The 18,323-nt window shown below is 42.6% G+C and overlaps 1 protein-coding gene across 9 annotated transcripts in view; it reads right to left on the bottom strand.

Moving 5' to 3' along the window:
• ANKFN1 (ankyrin repeat and fibronectin type III domain containing 1) overlaps positions 1 to 18,323 on the bottom strand; it is a 275,486-nt gene that overhangs the window by 127,734 nt on the left and 129,429 nt on the right. For 2 of the 9 annotated variants that reach the window (XM_039501573.1, XM_039501574.1), the window contains exon 1: positions 5,233 to 5,551. The exons of the other annotated variants lie outside the window; for them this stretch is intronic. Coding sequence is in view for 1 of the 2 variants with exons in the window: in XM_039501574.1 (XP_039357508.1) it covers positions 5,233 to 5,321 (89 nt within the window). In the remaining variant the exon portion in view is untranslated. Of the gene's footprint in view, positions 1 to 5,232; positions 5,552 to 18,323 lie in introns of those variants that run through there. 9 annotated transcript variants of the gene reach the window in all.

Genomic DNA, 18,323 nt, shown 5'->3' with positions numbered 1-18,323 from the left:
ATTATAACTTTGGCTATTCTTGTTATCCACAAAAATATGCCCATTCCTTCCTTGACTCTTGCTGAGTTCTTGGCCTCAACAACTTCCTGTGGAAAGGAGTTCCACAGCCTGATTACTCATTATGTGAAAAAGTGTTTCCTTGTGTGAGCTCTGAATTAGCCACCTTTCAGTTTCACTGAATTTATGGTTATTTATTCTTTGTATTATTGTAGCTTCTAGAAGTCCCAGTCACGGACAAGAAGCCCACGGTTCTAGGTGCTGTACAAAACAGAACAAAAGGACACTCCCTGCTCCAGGGGGCTTCAAATCTAAGAATAAGGCAACAGATGGATACAGAATGACTGACGGGGGAGCACAAGGAAACGATGAGACAATACAGGTCACTACTGTAGGCTGTGGTCTCAGCACACTAGCACCTTAGCCATTGTCAAGTCCCCTTGTTCTTGCGGTATGGGACAGGGAGAATTAGACCTCCTGGAATTACTGATCACCCTCTACACTTCTTCACCAACCAGATGCTCATTAGGGAGGAAGCTACTCTCTGAAAAAGAGAGTGATATAACTTATTCCAAGCCAAGAACAAGAGGGAGTCAAGGAAGGAATCAGGACTCTGAGAGCTTGTCTTCACTACAGGAGTAAGTCGACCTAAGTTACACTACTCCAGCTACGTGAATAACTGGAGCTGGTGTCGACGTAGCTTAGGTCGACTTACCCCGGTGTCTTCAGTGCCCTGCGTCAATGGGAGATGCTCTCCCATCAACTTACGTTAATCTTCTTGGAGAGGTTGAGTTTCGGGGTCGACTGGTGAGCGCTCTGCCACAGCGTCACTCTCCCCATAGTGAAGACCAGCCCGGAGTCACACTTAGTTCTTGAGGCCACTGTTTCTCAACCTTTTTGAGGGACTGGCTTGCTGCCTTCCTAAACTGGGTCAGGGAGATCTCAGGGACCGTCGCCGAGAAACACTGCTCTAGGCTGCTCCTGCTTTGCACTAGAACTAGTTGGGAGTTTTTCTATGGACGGTTTTTGGTCAAAATTGTCAACTAATGCTCAAATGCACTGCACCATACTCAGGACAAATTGTGAAGTTTCTTACAGTCTAGCCCTTGGTTTGCATGTTAGTTTACAAACATGTAGGATGACAAGGCCCCTGCCTTACGGTCCTTTCCACCTAAGGTAGGCAGGAAAACAAATTGCTTCGTCCTCAGGAATAAAATCTTTTGCTTTCCAAATTTCTCCCCTCATCTGAATATATTTCTTTTCCCATAAAATGGCTTTTAAACAAAACACATTTTTGCAACCCTCCCCCCACCAAATGTTCAGCTTTAAACTAAAACGCAGTTTCAGTTGCTAAAAACCGACAGAACGTTTGGCTTTTGTAGGTTTGAGTTTTCAATGAAAACGCTAAAATTTTCAAAGAAAAACACTGATGAAAACTTTAAAATACTGGTTTGTCTGTCAATTTTTTTTTCATTGGGAAAAACAGATCATTTTCGACCTGCTCTAATTTAAGGTTATTTCTGCCCAGATCTATTAATTTCTTATGGGATCATATCAAATATTTCCTTCAAGAGTCAAGGTAAGGATTCAAAATAGAATCCCCAACAACATAATATTAACAGGCCAGTGTCAGAAACCAGGACACGGGACAGTCAGGCCTAGTGCAGGAGTCAGCAGCCAGGATTAGGAGCCCAGGATCAGAGCTTGAGGCAGAGGCCAGAAGTCAGGAATTGGAGCTGAGGGGCAGAGCCAGGTTACCTGGAGTGAGGCAAGGCTGGACCAACACAGGACCAGGACTGGAACAAGGTGGGAGCAACGCTAGGAACAAGCAGGCAGAGGAGGCAATCACAGCTGTAGGAAAATGCTTTGAACAGCCACTGAACTACTGCTGCGGCTGAGTTTAAGAGCTGGTCTGCTGATTCTTCCCACTAGTCAGGCAATGTAGCCAATCAGGCAGCCCACTACAGGCCAGCAGTGCTTGTCGGGTTGCGCAGAGACCGGCATTGCTGCAGACCCTGATTCCTGGCATGTAGGCAAATATAAAAATTGAATAGAACGTGTCACAATTCCAGCTAAAAATGTGGGCACAGAGGCTCCAAAGGAGAAAGGCAGAAAAAAACCCTAAATCATTTCAGGTGACTGCAAAAATGTGCCTGTGGGACTTCCCATTGATCCTGTCTCGGCGGTTTACAGCTCAGTTGTGCCCAGGTTCTGAGGTTCATTGTATTTGTCACTTCCATCTCCGACCCCAGGGAAGGAGGGAAATGTCATCTACAAAGGTCTTCGCTCTTCCTCCCACGGCAGTCACCAATCACCAACTTGCCTCCTTCTCCATCAGATAGCATCCCACAACGCTCCTCCATTTAGCCATTTCCCATCTGCCACTGCTTGGCTGGCTCCTACTAAAATATCCAGGCGTCTGACAAACAAGGAACGACTATGGCTCCCATGCAGCAAAGCACAGGCGTTCCTGTACACCTTTAAGAGCCTAGGTGACTCCGCTGAGCCCTATGAAACTAGTCATGTGCTTAAAGTTAGGTACGTGCTCACATGCATTGTTGAATCGGAGCCTGACATAGTCTCATTGGCGTCAATGGAACTCCTCACCTGCCTGCTGAATCTGGGCCCATTACAGCGCACACGAGAGCACAACCCTAAGCTGCAGGCCCACAAGCAGGCCTGGGACCAGAATGTGCTTGTGAAGAACTCTGGATGCCCAGAGTATGAACTTTGCTCTACGAAACCAAATTCTATCCGGACACAAACACAGCAGATATATGAAGCGCTCCCTGACCGTGGCAGTTCTGCTGCTGAATGTTGGTACATAAGGCAAAACTTGCTCCTTAACAATTTCTCCAGTGTGATAGACATAAATGGGCCTTTCTTCAGTACCACCTTTGGTAGTTTTGTTCCCTCCTCCCCAAGATACATTCCTCCCACCCCCAAACAGCGATATTTATGGTAGTTATTTAAATAAAAATTACAGCCAGTACTTATGGTGACTAAATACAAATCCAGCACCCCGCTGAATGCAGGAGACCCTTTTATGTGCCTCCTCATAAGCTCAGGGATGTCCTCTACAGATGTCATTTTAATATGTCTCTCTCCCACTCTCTGTCAAGGTTCCACTGCCCTAGGGCACCTGGCATTAATGAGCAACCTCCTAGCACATAGTATTAGCTCTTTGGGCATATCAACGTCGATTCCTCACCTTGGCAGTTAAAGAACACGTCTCTGGTGTTGGTGCCTAAAGCAGTGTTTTCCAGCCACATGCACTGCTAGCCCTGAGACTTAAAGCTTTGTGACTGGCACACTGGGATCCCCCTGCCTAGCTTAGGGCCAGATGCAAGTCCAGCTACACTCAATGGGAGTCTTTCAGCTGAATTTAACTGGAATATCAGGCCCTAAGTTTGAAATGTTACATTAAGTGTAGGCCTGCAGAGGGCAGCTTCTTCCTTTGAGCCTCATGGATGTTCAAAGGTTGGGGTGGGAAAGAAAGGTGTGTGTTGATTAACGTTGGAAAGTATGGGCACAATGGGTGCCCTGGAAAAGCGGCCTAGGTTCCGTTTGAAAGAGGAACAATTGCCATCGGTAGCATATAGAGCTAGCTCAGAGAACGTTTGGGTGAACCCAAACCAGACCCTTAGAACCTTTTGCAGTTCACATACCAAAAGCTCCCGAAACTAGAGGAAATACTTCCCAAATGCTCTACTGAGGCATGAATGCCTGCGCTATATTACTGCAATACATTTGGTAAGAAATACAAAGAACTCTCCCCCCGTCTTGCTAGAGAAGAATTGTGGTGCTTGATTTAATGAGTAAGGCTGCATGAACTTATTCATGCCCCTGTTGAGTAGACAGCTTGGGAAAGTGAAAGTCTTTTATCTGAACAATACACAATGCAGCATGTGCATTATTGACAGACCTCGTTTTCCTCTGCCGACCTGTGGTTACCTGCAGCTTCTTAAACCACTAATTTCTTTAGCTACACAAGCCCAACAAAGAAAAAAAAACCTTTAAGCTGCAAAACAGTTGAATTTTACACTCTGCTCTTTTACAGCTTTGAGGTTATTCCCCACTCTGTCCAGATCCTTCTCTAAGCCCTGAGGTGAGGATTTTTAAGTTAGATGTCCGAATCTAGAGCTGGGCATCTAATTCCCTTAGGCTCCTTTTAACATCTCAGCCTGGGCCTACAACTGAGCAATTTTTGTTCTGTGCACCTTTGATCTTTACAAAACACAAACACCATTACAGTGAATAAAGTCATGGCCTATAGGGTCAATCCTCCACTGTTTACCTCCCTCCCTCCCCCTCTGAAAGGTCTGGAAGTCTCGCAATACCAAACTCCGTTGGTTAAGTTGGGTTAAGATTCAGCAGCAGGTATCTGAGCACTGTGACGAATGAGCATGTGTGTCAGGGGAGACTGTTTAAACAAACAGTTGGATGCTTGGGAAGGCAGACTGAAGACCTAAGATCTTTTTCTCCTCCCCTCCCCTTCAAAACAGAAGATTAAGTTTGCTGTGAACATGAGCTGATGAAAAGAATTCACATCGTGCTTTGAATGGTGCCACTGGGAGCGCCACAGGAGAATTACAAATTGCTGTCAGAGACACCAGTCTCCCTTTACAGAAAGTTAACATAAAAGTACACATATCTTCTTTCTATAAGGCACTAACTTGTAAATTAACCTTTAATGGAGTATAAATGATGTCCTGAAAGAACTGCTTATGTAGCTATATTTATGATCTAGAAAATTGCAAATATTTACAAGATTATAGGTGTTAATGGTCTGTCAAAAATGTTTGTATATTGTACATACATTAAAGCCCAGTTTAAGACCACCCTGGTATGAAGACCACCCCCTTTCTAGTCCCATATAGGATTTCACTTTGATTCCATATATGCTGATCCCTAACATAGACCAAGACCATTTTATACAAGGAACTTGCTCTACTGATTTCATTTATTTTAAAGCTAGTGCCCAGACAGTCTGTGCGAACTGTCTACTAAATGATTCTGTCTGTAACATTAATCTTGACTAAACAGATCTAAGGTTATATTGTATAGCTCGTGGCATACTCTGAAAAGAAAGGCGAGTTGGGAAGACTGGGCAGGAACAGAGGCACTTGCCTGGGAAACTGAACAGAACTGTGTTGCAATATATCATTTGGTCTCCCCAACCCAGCATCAGATCATGTTTCTGCCTCAGTTTCCCCACTCAGCAGGCCAACTCACCAGCCATCTTCAGCAATGAATCGTCCCTCAGTAATACTGTTTCCTTCCTTTTTCTCAGGGATGCGTTTATCAGTCAAACACAAACACATTTCAACATGAATAAAACCAGGTAAACCTGGTCCTGCTGCCTGGCCCTCCTAAGGTCTCTGTCTCCCAGGGCTTGGGCTTTGGCTTACAGAGGTCATAGCTGGTGTGGCAAGACCCATTCTAGGCCCTTTTCCTGATCCAGAGTCTCCTGCCTCCCTGCAGCTCTCTTGATGGAGCTGCTGTTTGGTCTTTTATCTCACTGCCCAGAGGGCAGCTAGTTAGTCATGGGTGAGGTTAGGTCCAACTCCCTTGAAGGGGCCGTCCCATTCTGTGATGCCATAAAACTGAAACAGTCATTGTTACATCTCTTGGTGCACATTAACCTCTATTGGCTGGGCTCTCCTGCCTGTTCAGAGCTGTCTTTGGAGCCTTATCGTGCCCTGAAACCATTTTGTTCAGTGTCCAGCAGCTTACCCAATAAAAGGGGCATGTCTCCCAATCACACTGAAGAGCCCATCCACCTCCCCAGACTCAATCCAATGCCCATTGAAGTCAACGGAAAAACTCCCATTAACTTCGAAGGCAACTGAACCAGGCCCAGTACCATACAGCTGTGGTACTGTTAGTCACCTGAACATAACGCAAACCTATTCTGCTCGGCAGCAATGTTCATTTAAAATTAATCATGATTGGAGCTGGTAGAACAATACATAATTAATTACTTGAAAAATGCCACCTGTCACCATGCAAATTGCTTTGAGATCATAATTTTCTTGAATTTATTCTTTATTTGAAATTATCATATATAATTTCTGCAGATGATTCTCAGATTGCATCTTGAGTAAGAGCTTTTCATATTCAAAATTAGAGCTGCTTTGACTAGAGCAATATTTCATTTCCTATGGTACATTTCTGTTTCCTCATGAGATGAGTAAAGATAACTTTTCACACCAGAAATGTGATTCTAACCTATGAAAACAATTTCCAGTAGAAGCAGTTGAAATTTTTCAAAAAGTTTTACATGTCAATTAAATTAAAAAAATAATGTTTGAATTTCAAAACAAGAAAAAGAAAACGATTGTGAAAAAAAATTATGAATGCTTTCCATATTTTTTACCAGCTCCATTTTTTAGTAATGGTGCTGTTTCTGCAAACATTTCTTTCAGTAAGTTCATTCACTAGAATATTTACAGGAAACAAACAAAAAATAAAAAAGAAGCACGAATACAATTTAAATGAAATCTAAACCAATATTTGAGGAATAAATATTTGGGGTACGTGCCCAGGTTTAGTTACAACGTGTTATTTCTTTGGCGACGTTTCATTCATTCTGCACTATCTTGCTATGTGACTGAATAAAAAAGCAGTTTTTCTTTTGGGTAAAGAGCCGTAGGAAATGGTGAAAGAGCTTGTGCACATTTTCATTAATATCAAACTGTTTCTATTTTGTTTCCTTGTCATTTTCATTTTTATACTTAGCAGGTCGGAGCCTCAGCTGGTGTGAAGTGGCACAGTTCCATTTTGTTTCAATGACGCTGCACCACATTTACACAAGCTAAGGATCTGGCTCTATTTATCGGCGACTTTTTTAGTATCCAATAAATTAGTATGAAGGCAATTTATTTTTTAACTTTGAAACAGAACTGGCGTTAATGTAACCATAGAGAAACATTTGAACTGAAATCCTATTGCGAAATGTTAACTTTTAAAAATTTGTACATGGATCTTCAAATAATCTAATTATAATTTTTCCCATAAAGCATGTCAGGGGAATAATAAAAGTTAAGTTTCCCACAAATTATGAAACATTTAATTTTCTTTAAAATATAATAAATGCTTGGTTGGTGCCGTGAAATGATGCTATTGAAATTTCAGTAAAGCTGTTACATGGAATGAACTGACTGATCTCAGGTTAGCAGCTAATAAATGGCAGAGGACATAACAAAGCTTACATATTGGCCCCATTTCACAAGAACAATCTTTGCCCTGTTTCTTTGTACTGGTGCAACCAGACAGACTGCCCGATGCAGGGTATTCTCTCATTACTATCGCATGAATAGTTTTAATGAGCCCTCTACTGGGCTGATGTTGGTCAGCCAAGATGGCCTTGTGGGAAAGGGAATGGACAGAGATCTGGATTCGATTTTTAGATACACATAGGTCACCTTCAGGGCTTTGCACACCCAGCCAGTAGGTCAGAGACACCTTCCCCTTCCCAACAAATGCAGCAGTAATAGGTCCTGGGAGAGACTGGACTTTTGACAAGTATTTTCTATGATCAGCATGATATATAAACCCAGTAGTTATAAATCCTGGTTATGAAACAACCAAAACTTTCAGATAATCATGGGGCTGACCCAGCAAACTTTGAAATCTATAATACTCCGGCCCCCCAGTCATGGGAAAAATGTAAAGGCCTGCTGATTGCCTCTGCCCAGTATTGAGACTCATGAACTTTACCCTAGACCAGCAAAGCAGCATGCTCTGCATTCCCAGCTCCCCACTGCTGGTAGCAGGGGATACCACGGTGTCATTTGGGGAACCCAGAGAACAGTGAAGAGGTGTAGGCTGGTTAATCTCTTCAGCCAGCCTCTAGAGCTACCTCCGGGAAACTGAGTGGAAGCTTTTCCCATGAAATGAACCAAGTGGAGAGAAGAGGAAAGCACAACCCTGGGAGATCTGACCATTTCAGTTAGGCTGGGTTCAGTTACACTGGGTGTTAGTGTCTGTTTCCCAGCCTTTAAAGGTGATCGCTTACCATTTTTGTTTGTTCTAAACCAGTCCTTTCTGGAAGCATGAACAGGTGAGAGACTTTTAAGCCACACCATCGCTGATGTCAGATTTAATTTTATCGGCACCAAAACAGACAATGAAAAATATATAACCCTGCCATTTTCAGCTAGGACTGGCTGCCTCCTGGCAGCAGCTACCCCCACAAATGTGCTACTACAATCCACTGAAGCAGCAAACAACAATTAGCTCTTCACACTTCTGCTCTTATCCAAAAACACCTCTGCAACTGTCTCCCAGGGAACCCACTCTCAGGGTGAAGTGATCATGCACCCAATTTAGAAACATTCCTCCTTTTTGCACTGGAAATTTGTTGTGCAGGGATGGAGTGGGACTGGGAGTCTTATAAGTGCCTCTATGGATAGATAAGGGTGCCTTGTTTGGGGGAAACTACTGGTATTGTATATACACTACAGCCCTTGAAGTTGGTCATTTTTTCAGCTCTGTTATATTCACATTTGAAACCCTGACACAGCCCAGCTAAAACTTGCATGCAATTAACCAGACTTGGATAAAGACGTATTAATTTAAACACAATGAAAAGAGCACAACCCAACTCTTCAATGTTTTGTTTTTAAATCATTACTAGGACACACACACTGGGTGTATTTTCTTCAAGGCTTTTGTGTAACTCATCACAAACCTGTTAAGAGGTTCTCCATGCATGCAACATAAATGGTCACTGACTTACAGGACAATCTACCCAGTACTTGTATCTATTTGTAGAGTGAGGCAAAGGGCATTATTTTCAGAGATGCTAAGCATCTGCATGACCAATGGAGACTGATAGGGCCCATGGGAGCTCAGCATAGCTGAAAACAAGATCCTGAATTACTTCACCTCATTCTCTGCTGTTCCTTCAGAGCAGAATCAAAAGTAGAGCAAGTAGCAGAGTAATATGAGGGAACTTGTAAGTAGCTTAGAGATAAATAATGCCTGAGGCATCATTCCAAAGTCAACATTTACCAGCATAGCGGTATCTGAGATAGGGAAATTATCATATTCCACTCTGTGGTCACCACTCACAGAAGTTGACTTGGAAATAGTAACCTTTATAGGGCTGCAGTTTCTATCACTGCTGGTGTCTATTTTTCACGGAGACAAATAATTATATTAAAACAACTAACAACAACTTTGCTATGGGCCTCGCCCACCTTGTGCGATTCCACATTCCCATCACAGGCTCGTCTCGCTGGCCTCACGCAGGGTACAGCGACATTGCAAAGAAAGAAAAAAGCCGTATCAACGAGTCTCAGAGTCCGGGTCAACTGACTTGGGCTCACACTATGGGGCTAAAAATAGCAGCATTGATGTTCCTGCTTGGGCTGGAGTGCGGGTTCTGGAATCAGCGAGGGGGGTCGGTGTATTCTGCTTATGGCGAAGGCACTGGAAAGAGATATATGTTCAGTTCCCAGTGCTGCCATAGACTTCCTGGGTAACCTTGGGCAAGTCACTTAGTCTCCCTGTGCCTCAGTTCTCCACCTGTAAAATGAAGCTAATTGAAATGGTCAGATCTCCCAGGGTTGTGATTTCTTCTTCCCTCCACTCTATGTCTGTCTTTTCTATTTAGATTGTAGTCTCTTCAGGGCAGGGACTCTCTCTTACTGTGTGTACGTTTCATGCCTGGCACAATGGGGCCCTGGTCTCTGTTGAGTGTTGCTGTAATACAAAATTATTATATAGTAGATATTACAGAGTATAAAATATGTCTCTTTGGCTAAAGGTGCATTAAAAGAATTTTGGTTGTTCTGTAGGTCATCAAAGTTCTTAAAAATTCATATGTCAGGTATTGCCATCTGAACCAAATTAGTTCTGTGGAACTAAGATTTTACGGCAAATAAAAATACTATATCACCTTAATAAAAGCATCATGTGCAAGAGGAAAATAAAGGCAAAAAAGATATAATTTTATAGGACTTGCACAGGTCTTCTTACTCTGAACTGAAATTCAAAACTACCAAAAGAAGCAGCCATCAGCAGCCACATAATCAATCTGCTACAAAACTGGTGCTGGTTTCTAACTTATTTGGTACAAAGGCCAGTGGAAAATAATAGGAAAGTTTGCAGGCCCGTAGTAAATAACCCTAATGCTTTGAAATGGAAAGGGTGAGCAGCCTACAGAAAGTGTTTATCAAAGTCATATTGGAAGAAAGAAATGTCACCAAACAGAACGTTGCAAGCCAGATGCCTGGAGATGAAATGGGGTCAAAGATGCAATTCTAATTTTCATAACATCCTCCTAAAAACGTACAGGAAACTGCTTGCTGAAGCCCCCCCAAGGCAAAATGGATATACAATGTGGGATTATATTAAATAAAATCAGAATTAGAGACGAAGTGGGGTGGAATAGTCTGTTCATTAAATAAAACTAAATCCCAAAAATCAATATAGAACTATCGCTAAAAGTAGCTGCCTGGTTATGTCTAGACTTGTGAGATCAGATTTACATCTTTCAACTTGCACTTGTGTGTTTTGCTGCTGGTTCAGATTGGAATCAGACCTTCCTTTAACCCCTTCAGTGCAGGTTTTGGATTTACTGTATGTCATGTAGCCAGTGAGCTTTTCCGAACTCCAGGTTTCCTCCTTTTCACTTGTTTCCTCACTTCAAACAGATGCCCTTCAGTATAGACCTACAGCTACTTCCAAACACACTGTTGCTGCACAGTTATTATTGTAAGTCATCTATATCAGAAATGTCAGAGAACAGAACATCTAGATTCCAATGCTACTGTTAGAAGCTAGTTGAAAAATAAGGAGAAAATGTTAGGAAATAGTCATTGGTTTTGCTCCTTTTTTATACTGAAATTTGAATGAAAAAAGTTCATCAACATTTTGAATTTTAATTTTGTTCTTACATGCTCCACAGTTGGCTGAAAAATGGAGAAACAAGTGAAAATTTTGCAAAAAAAAAGTTTCTCCATTTTTTTACCCATCAAAATTTCAAATTTTGAAGTATTTTGAGCAGCTCAAGTTATATTGTTCCTGAACCTCACTGGAACGTTGCCAGGTTAGGAACTGAAAAGTGTATATTGCACTTCATGCTTCACTTCCTTTCTTTAAATCCCCAAACCTGCCTAACCATACCACTAAAAATAACTATATCTTACAGGTGGACATCATTTCACTGAGCCATTTCCCCACGCTTTTGGAAGTGTCTTCGACTGTACAACCAGTAGCAGGTGATGCAGCTGCTCATGTCTGTTTCCTACTGGGACTGGGAAATGTGTGGTTCAGAGTATTGGCAATGGGTTAGTGAGAATGTTACCTCTACATCAGTCCTGCTTCAAAACCAGAGCCAGCTGGTGGTGCCCAAATGTCACTACTAATTGATAGGTCTTCAGCAAAGAGTTAAGGGTACTGGTCAAGTTCATACATGATATTTAGCCATGAGACCCCAAAGCTGCTGTTGCAACATGTACTAATTGGTATTGTCAATGGCAGGCTCATCAGAGAGGACCAGGGTTGAATGGGACATGGACACTGCATTTTCTTCGTACCCCTAAAGATAAGTGACTTCAGCTAAAGCTCAGCTGGGAAATGTGTGGGTGACGTGTGCACTGCCAACGCTACACTTGTCCTGTGGGTAAGTAAAGGCCCTGATCCAAAGCCCATTAAAGATAATAGAAAAGGCTCCCAAATGTCTTCCATGGGTTTTGGATCTAGCTCTAAGAGAGGACTTCATTCTCCATTGTGATCAGTTTGGCACTTTTTATGAGCATTATAGCTGTAACCACCCCGGTGCAGAAGACCAATACAAGGCCGGTGTGCCACTTAAATTCTACATAAACCCTCAGACCAGTAAATCGAGGCTGAGATTTTCAGTCATTTGCAGGATGTGAGCACCCAATTCCCACTAGAAATTAATGGGATTTGGGTGTCAAAATCTCCAAGGTGGTATTGCAAATCTAACCTCATTCAAAAACTTGTAAAACAGCAGGTTGGGATTTTCTAAACACTCAGCACTGACCTCTCTCTTCTCACCATAAGTCAGTGGGGAAATCTGTATTGACTCCAGTGGGAGCAGAGTTAGGCCAATGCACAAACCAATAAAAGGCATTTAATTATTGGCAAAACCATAGGGAAAAGAAAAATGAAAATTTAACAAATTAGTGGAAACTTTTATTTTAACCTCTTCCCTTTGGTTTCCATCCATTTCAGTTGCCTCCTGCTGACATGCAAAAGAACCACAGTATAATTAATTTGCTTTAGTGGACAATAAAAGAATGTGGAAAGTAGATATGGGAGCCATAGTTTTGGCATATTTTAGCTGACAGTTTAAGTGGTAATTATTATCTGCCAAGTGTTTGCACGAAAATGTAATTTCTAATGCAAATGAATTCTCAGAAAAGTAGACAATGAGGTTTTAAACAATGAGAAAAGAAATAACAGCGGCGTCTAAACATATCCATACTGTTCTTAAAAATACAAAATGTAACGAGTTAATATATTTGCAGTGCATATAGTATAAACAAATTATGTACACGTAGTGGCAACACGATGCAATTTATTTCCATTAGCAAGCAACATAACCTACTGTATGTATGAATTACAGAGTCTAATTCGGGGACAAAATAATTCCATATCTTAAAAGATGAAGTTTGCAATGAAAATTCAACCAAAGCCAGACCTGACATTTTCTCCTATATATTCACCTACACATGTTGTGTTACTTTGATGAATTGGAATGGGAGACACATTGCTACAACATCACACAACACTGAAAAAAGGATATTAGATCAATTTACAGATACCTATGATAGAAGGGTGGGGGGTATTTATTCACATGAGTAATCCCATTACTATAGTATTTGAATGTCTCATAATCTTTAATGTATTTATCCTCACAACACCCCTATGAGGTAGGACAGTACTGGTATCTCCATTTTTCAGATGGAGAACTGAGCCACAGAGAGGATAAACGTGTTGTCCCAAGTCACATAGGAAATCTGGCAGAGAAAGGAATTGAATCTGTCTGCCCTAACTGTTTCAGAGGAGGGACCTTAAACATCCACCCTCCCCTAGCATTAGATTACACCTATATCATGTAAATAGAATTACAGCATTTACCAAGTGCTTAAATGATTGTTGTTAGATTAATGACTATTTGGAAAGATTTTGCAAGGTACCAGAGAAGGACAAAGTTTTATTACACTTAAGGCTGAACAGGATGTCTACTATAAACTCTTTTCACTGTTTGAAAAATTCTCTCTTTGAGTTACATATAACTCAGCCTTCGAGTCATTTTTCCCCTTTCTTCTTTAATAAATTCTTAGTTTGAAGCCTCATGCCCTTCTTGGCGTTTGTGGGCAAATGATGCAACTGATTGGAATGTTGATGGATGTCAATAACGTCTAGTCTGGCACATGTGCAGAGTGAGTGGGCTGAAGATTCACGTGCTATTGGGATTGTGAAATAATTCATGTACATACAACAGTGCCAGTGTTTCTCACCACATTGGATACTTCTCTTCCCTCTCTGCTAATATCTGGATGGCTCTTAACCGCAGGCCCATTGTAACATAAGTGGGACCCTCCAACTCAGACTCCCTGACCTGCTTCTCATGTGTAGGAATACTAATGCGATGTTCAGCTGGCAATGTTTCGTTGTCTGCAGTGGATTGCACAACAATATAATTGACTTCTTCTCCGTCCAAAAAAAAATAATCAATAAAAACCCCAAAACCCTAGCTCGAGTGAATAAAAAATAAGCTCCCACAAGAACAAGAACACAACATGCTCAAGATAGATTTTATGCCTTAAACTTAGAAGTTGGTAGAACGCAATCTTTATTTTCTCATTGTTAAAACGGCTCACCAAGAAATTTAAGCATCTTTGACAGAGATCACTATATCTACAAACTTGGCTACCAGAGTTTATAGGCCCACTATCCTTCCTGAATATTTCCATACACATTTTTGCCTGAATGACAACTGGGAATGCCAGGCTGAACTCACTGCATGTACAGAGTAACCAGAATCTTAGCCAAACCTATCACTTGGACCAATTTCTTCTTGTCTTTTTATCTTAATATTAAATTCTGATTGGAACAGTGTTCTTCACAGATATGAAAGATGACAAAGCAAAGGCCTAACCCTGCAAGTTTGCCTATTTAAAATGTTTGTGTTGTTATTCTTGGACCCAGGACAGATGGGACATGCCTCTCTTTCAGGTCATCCATGCTTGGACACCATCCACGTTGGTACTTAAGAAATAGCTAAAGATACATTATAACAGATTTAAAAGTAGCTATACTTGAATAAAAAAACTTCAGAAACAGACTTCAAAGAGAAACAGCAGAACTAAAATTCATTTGCAAATTTAACACCATTAATTTGGGCTTGAATACGGACTGGGAGTGGCTGGCTCATTACAAAAGCATCTTTGCCTCTCCTGGAATTGACACCTCCTCATCTATTATTGGGAGTGGACTACATCCACCCTGATCGAATTGGCCCTTTCAACACTGGTTCTCTACTTTTGAGGTAACTCCCTTCTCTTCATGTGTCAGTATAATAATTCCTGCATCTGTAATTTTCACTCCATGCATCTGAAAAAGTGGGTTTTTTACTCACAAAATCTTATGCCCAAATAAATCTGTTAGGCTTTGGCTACACTTGCATTTCAAAGCGCTGCCGCGGCAGCGCTGCCGTGGCAGCGCTTTGAAGCGCTAAGTGTAGTCAAAGCGCCAGCGCTGGGAGAAAACTCTCCCAGCGCTGTCCGTACTCCACCTCCCTGTGGGGAATAATGGACAGCGCTGGGAGCGCGGCTCCCAGCGCTGGAGCTTTGACTACACTGGCGCTTTGTAGCGCCGCAATTTGCAGCACTGCAGAGGGTGTGTTTTCACACCCTGCTGCAGCGCTGCAAATTTGTAAGTGTAGCCAAGCCCTTAGTCTTTAAGGAGCCACCAGACTCCTTGTTGTTTCTGTGAATACAGACTAACACGGCTACCCCCTAATAAGAGGCAGTGTAGACTAGTGGGTGGGACACAAGACTGGGAGGTAGAAGGCCTGGAATCTATTCCCAGCACTGCCCTATGTGATCTTGGGTAAATGACTTGATCTCTCTGTTCCTGTTCCCACTCCTATCCTTGTCAGTCATCTATTTAGATTGTAAGCTCTCTGGATGGGTCTCTCTCACTTAACACACAGGGCCCTGATCTCCATTCAGGCCTCAAGGTGCTACTGTAATACAAATAATAATAATTAGAGAATACTTTCTGCCTACATGCATTTCAGACATATTCCGTCCACACTCATCAATCAAGAGAGGGCACCATTTATCCATAAAACTCATATAATTTATTACTATCCTAATCCCCAGAGACAAAACATTTATATCTCACAAACATGTGAATCATTAATGGGGCCAAAGCATTATTGGCTTATTTCCTTCATGCAAACTGTGTAAAACTAATGAAAAGACATACGATATATTTTCAAGAGCAAATGAAAATATATTACCTTATTTCACTAAAGAGTGCAGTGAAAAATCTTGTGGTTTATTAAGGTCTCTGAGAATTTGTCTGTCTACCTTGTTGTGCTACTATTAATCATTTTGAGGTGTTTTTTTTTAATAAACAACGGTTTCATATGGTATAAATGTTGTTCCTTTATCTAACAAAGGCTTCAATTTCAACAAAGTCAACCTTCTAAAAGGCCTTTGGGGATGAATTGTTGATTCTTTAGTATTTAATTTTTCTCAAACAACTTGTAGCAAAACCAAAAAAAACCCAAAAAACGTCCAACAAGATTCAAGAAAAAAAGAGAAAAATGTGCACAAAGCAACGTGAATAAAGACTCAAGGGCTGAATATAATGAGGCCGTTTTCTAAAAAAACTGGCGCACAGGAGAAAAAACAAGCAGGGGAAAGGGAAAAACAACAACATGAAATGTTAATTGAACTTTTATTCCATTTGTCAGTGAAGTGAACAAACCAAAAATATTCCATTTATTCCCCCATCTAGCCACGCAGAAAGCAATGTAACTGAGGGCCATCACGCAGCCATACATGAGCAATATGCCAGCTGTGATCAAACCAGAAACCTTTGTGGTGAACAGCTGTCACAGGTAACAAACTTCCCTGGTTTAAGTTCATACTGTGAATGTAGTCAAGCGCATAGGGCTTGATCCTGAAAGGTGCTGAGCACAGTGGCCCTTATCTAGCAATCTAAGTACATGCCTAACTTTAAGCACATGACTTCAATGGGGCTACTCAAATGCTTAAAATTAAGCATGTACTTAAGTAGATTGCTAGATAAGGGCCACAGTGCTCAGCACCTTGCAGGATTGAGCTCGCAGGTTCATAGATTCCAAGGGACCACTCTGATCATCTAGTCTGACTTCCTGTATAACACAGGCCATAGAACTTCCCCACAATAATATTTGCAGCATCTCTTATACATTAACATCCAGTCTTCATTTAAAAATTGTCAGTGATGGAGAACCCAGCATGGATCCTATGGTTAGTTACTCTTAAATTTACACCTCATATTGCACCACTTTGGTTTGTCTTGAATACAGCTCACCTTAGTGCAGTTTTCGATACAATGAAATCTACAGCTTAGTGTACAGCAGTAGTCAAAAATCCCACCAAGGATAAACAGGTACTCAAAGGAAAATGGGGAAATTCACAATGCATGATTAGACATAGAAACGAGGAGTGGGGCCGAACTTGGTGCATAGTTCTGGTTTCCTGAGTATTACAGAAATGCACCATAAAAAGGTCCAACTGATATGTTGTATAAAATTCCCAGAGAAATTAGATATCACAAGGACACTTCATTGAAGTACTATGTACAGCAGGGTTTCTCAAACAGGGGTCGCTGCTTGTGTAGGGAAAGCTCCTGGCAGGCCGGGCCGGAGCAGTGATCTGCGGCCAGTGGGAGCCGCGATCGGCCAGACCTGCGGACAGGGCAGGTAAACACACCAGCCCGGCCTGCAGGGGCTTTCCCTAAACCCCTGTTTGAGAAACCCTGATATAAAGCACAGGTGGGCAAACTTTTTGGCCTGAGGGCCACATCTGGGTGGGAAATTGTATGTATGTATGTATGTAGGGCTGAATGTATGTAGGGCTGGGGCAAGGGGTTGGAGTGTGGGGGGGAGCGCAGGGTGTGGGAGGGGATGCGGTGTGCAGGAAGGGGCTCAGGGCAGGGGGGTGGTGTGCAGGAGGGGTGCAGGGTATGGCAGAGGGTTGGGAACTCAAGGAAGGGGGTGTGGAGTGCAGGAGGGGGCTCAGGGCAGGAGGTTGGGGTGCAGGAGGGGTGCAGCAGGGGGCTCAAGGCAGGGAGTTAAGGAGCTCAGGGCAAGGGGTTGGGGTGCAGGAGCAGTTCGGGGTTTGGGCTCCAGCCCGGCACTGCTTACCTCAAGCAGCTCTGGGGTGGCAGCAGCATGCAGTGGGGCTAAGGCAGGGTCCCTGCCTGCCCTGTCCCCGTGCCACTCCTGGAAGTGGCCAGCACGTCCAGCAGTGGCTCTTGGAGGTGGAGTGGGGCAGGTGGTTCCGCCGCGTGCTGCCCTCGCCTGTGGGTACCACCCCTGAAGCTCCCATTGGCTGCGGTTGCTTGTTCCTGGCCAATGGGAGCTGCGAGGGGTGGTGCCTGCAGGCGAGGGCAGCGCACAGAGCCCTCTGCCTCTCCTCTGCTCCCCACGGGCTGCAGGGACGTGGTGCATCCCGCTTCCGGGAGCAGCACGGGGCCAGGGCAGGCAGGGAACCTGTCTTAGCCCCACTGCGCCACAGGGCTGGCAATCCCATGGGCCGGATTGAAAGCCCCGACGGGCCGGATCCAGCCCACGGGCCATAGTTTGCCCTCTCCTGATATAAAGGCACAGCTCTGACTGGAGCAGAGATGCAAGACACTATAAAGCTCTTTTATCTAATGTCAAGTAAAACAAACGAGGCATGAACTTAATTTTAGGAAAGTCTATAGCAAGTTCTAAGAGCATTTAGTCTGTATCCCTTATCACAGAATATAGGGATGAATAAACAATAATGAATTTGCAGAAGGATATACAGCTTTTATCAATTGTCATCTCTTCAACAGCCAGTTAGTATCCCAGATTTGACAATACTCTTATTTTACTAACTGTTAACTGCTGGAAATCTCAAACCATTAAGGCCTTATCTACACAGAAGAAACTGACTGGTATAGCTATGCCAGAATAATGGTTCGGCTATAATTTAGCTATTCCAAAATAACTCCGCCTTATGTGTACTCAAAAGGGGAGTAATTCATCTGGAATAAAATTACTTTTATTTCACCATAGAGTGTCCACATGGGGA

Source organism: Mauremys reevesii, linkage group 15 (genome assembly GCF_016161935.1).
Source record: "Mauremys reevesii isolate NIE-2019 linkage group 15, ASM1616193v1, whole genome shotgun sequence".
NCBI classification, from domain to species: Eukaryota; Metazoa; Chordata; order Testudines; family Geoemydidae; genus Mauremys; species Mauremys reevesii.
The sequence above is the reverse complement of the archived record's forward strand: the minus strand, read 5'-3'. Positions and strand labels throughout refer to the sequence as shown.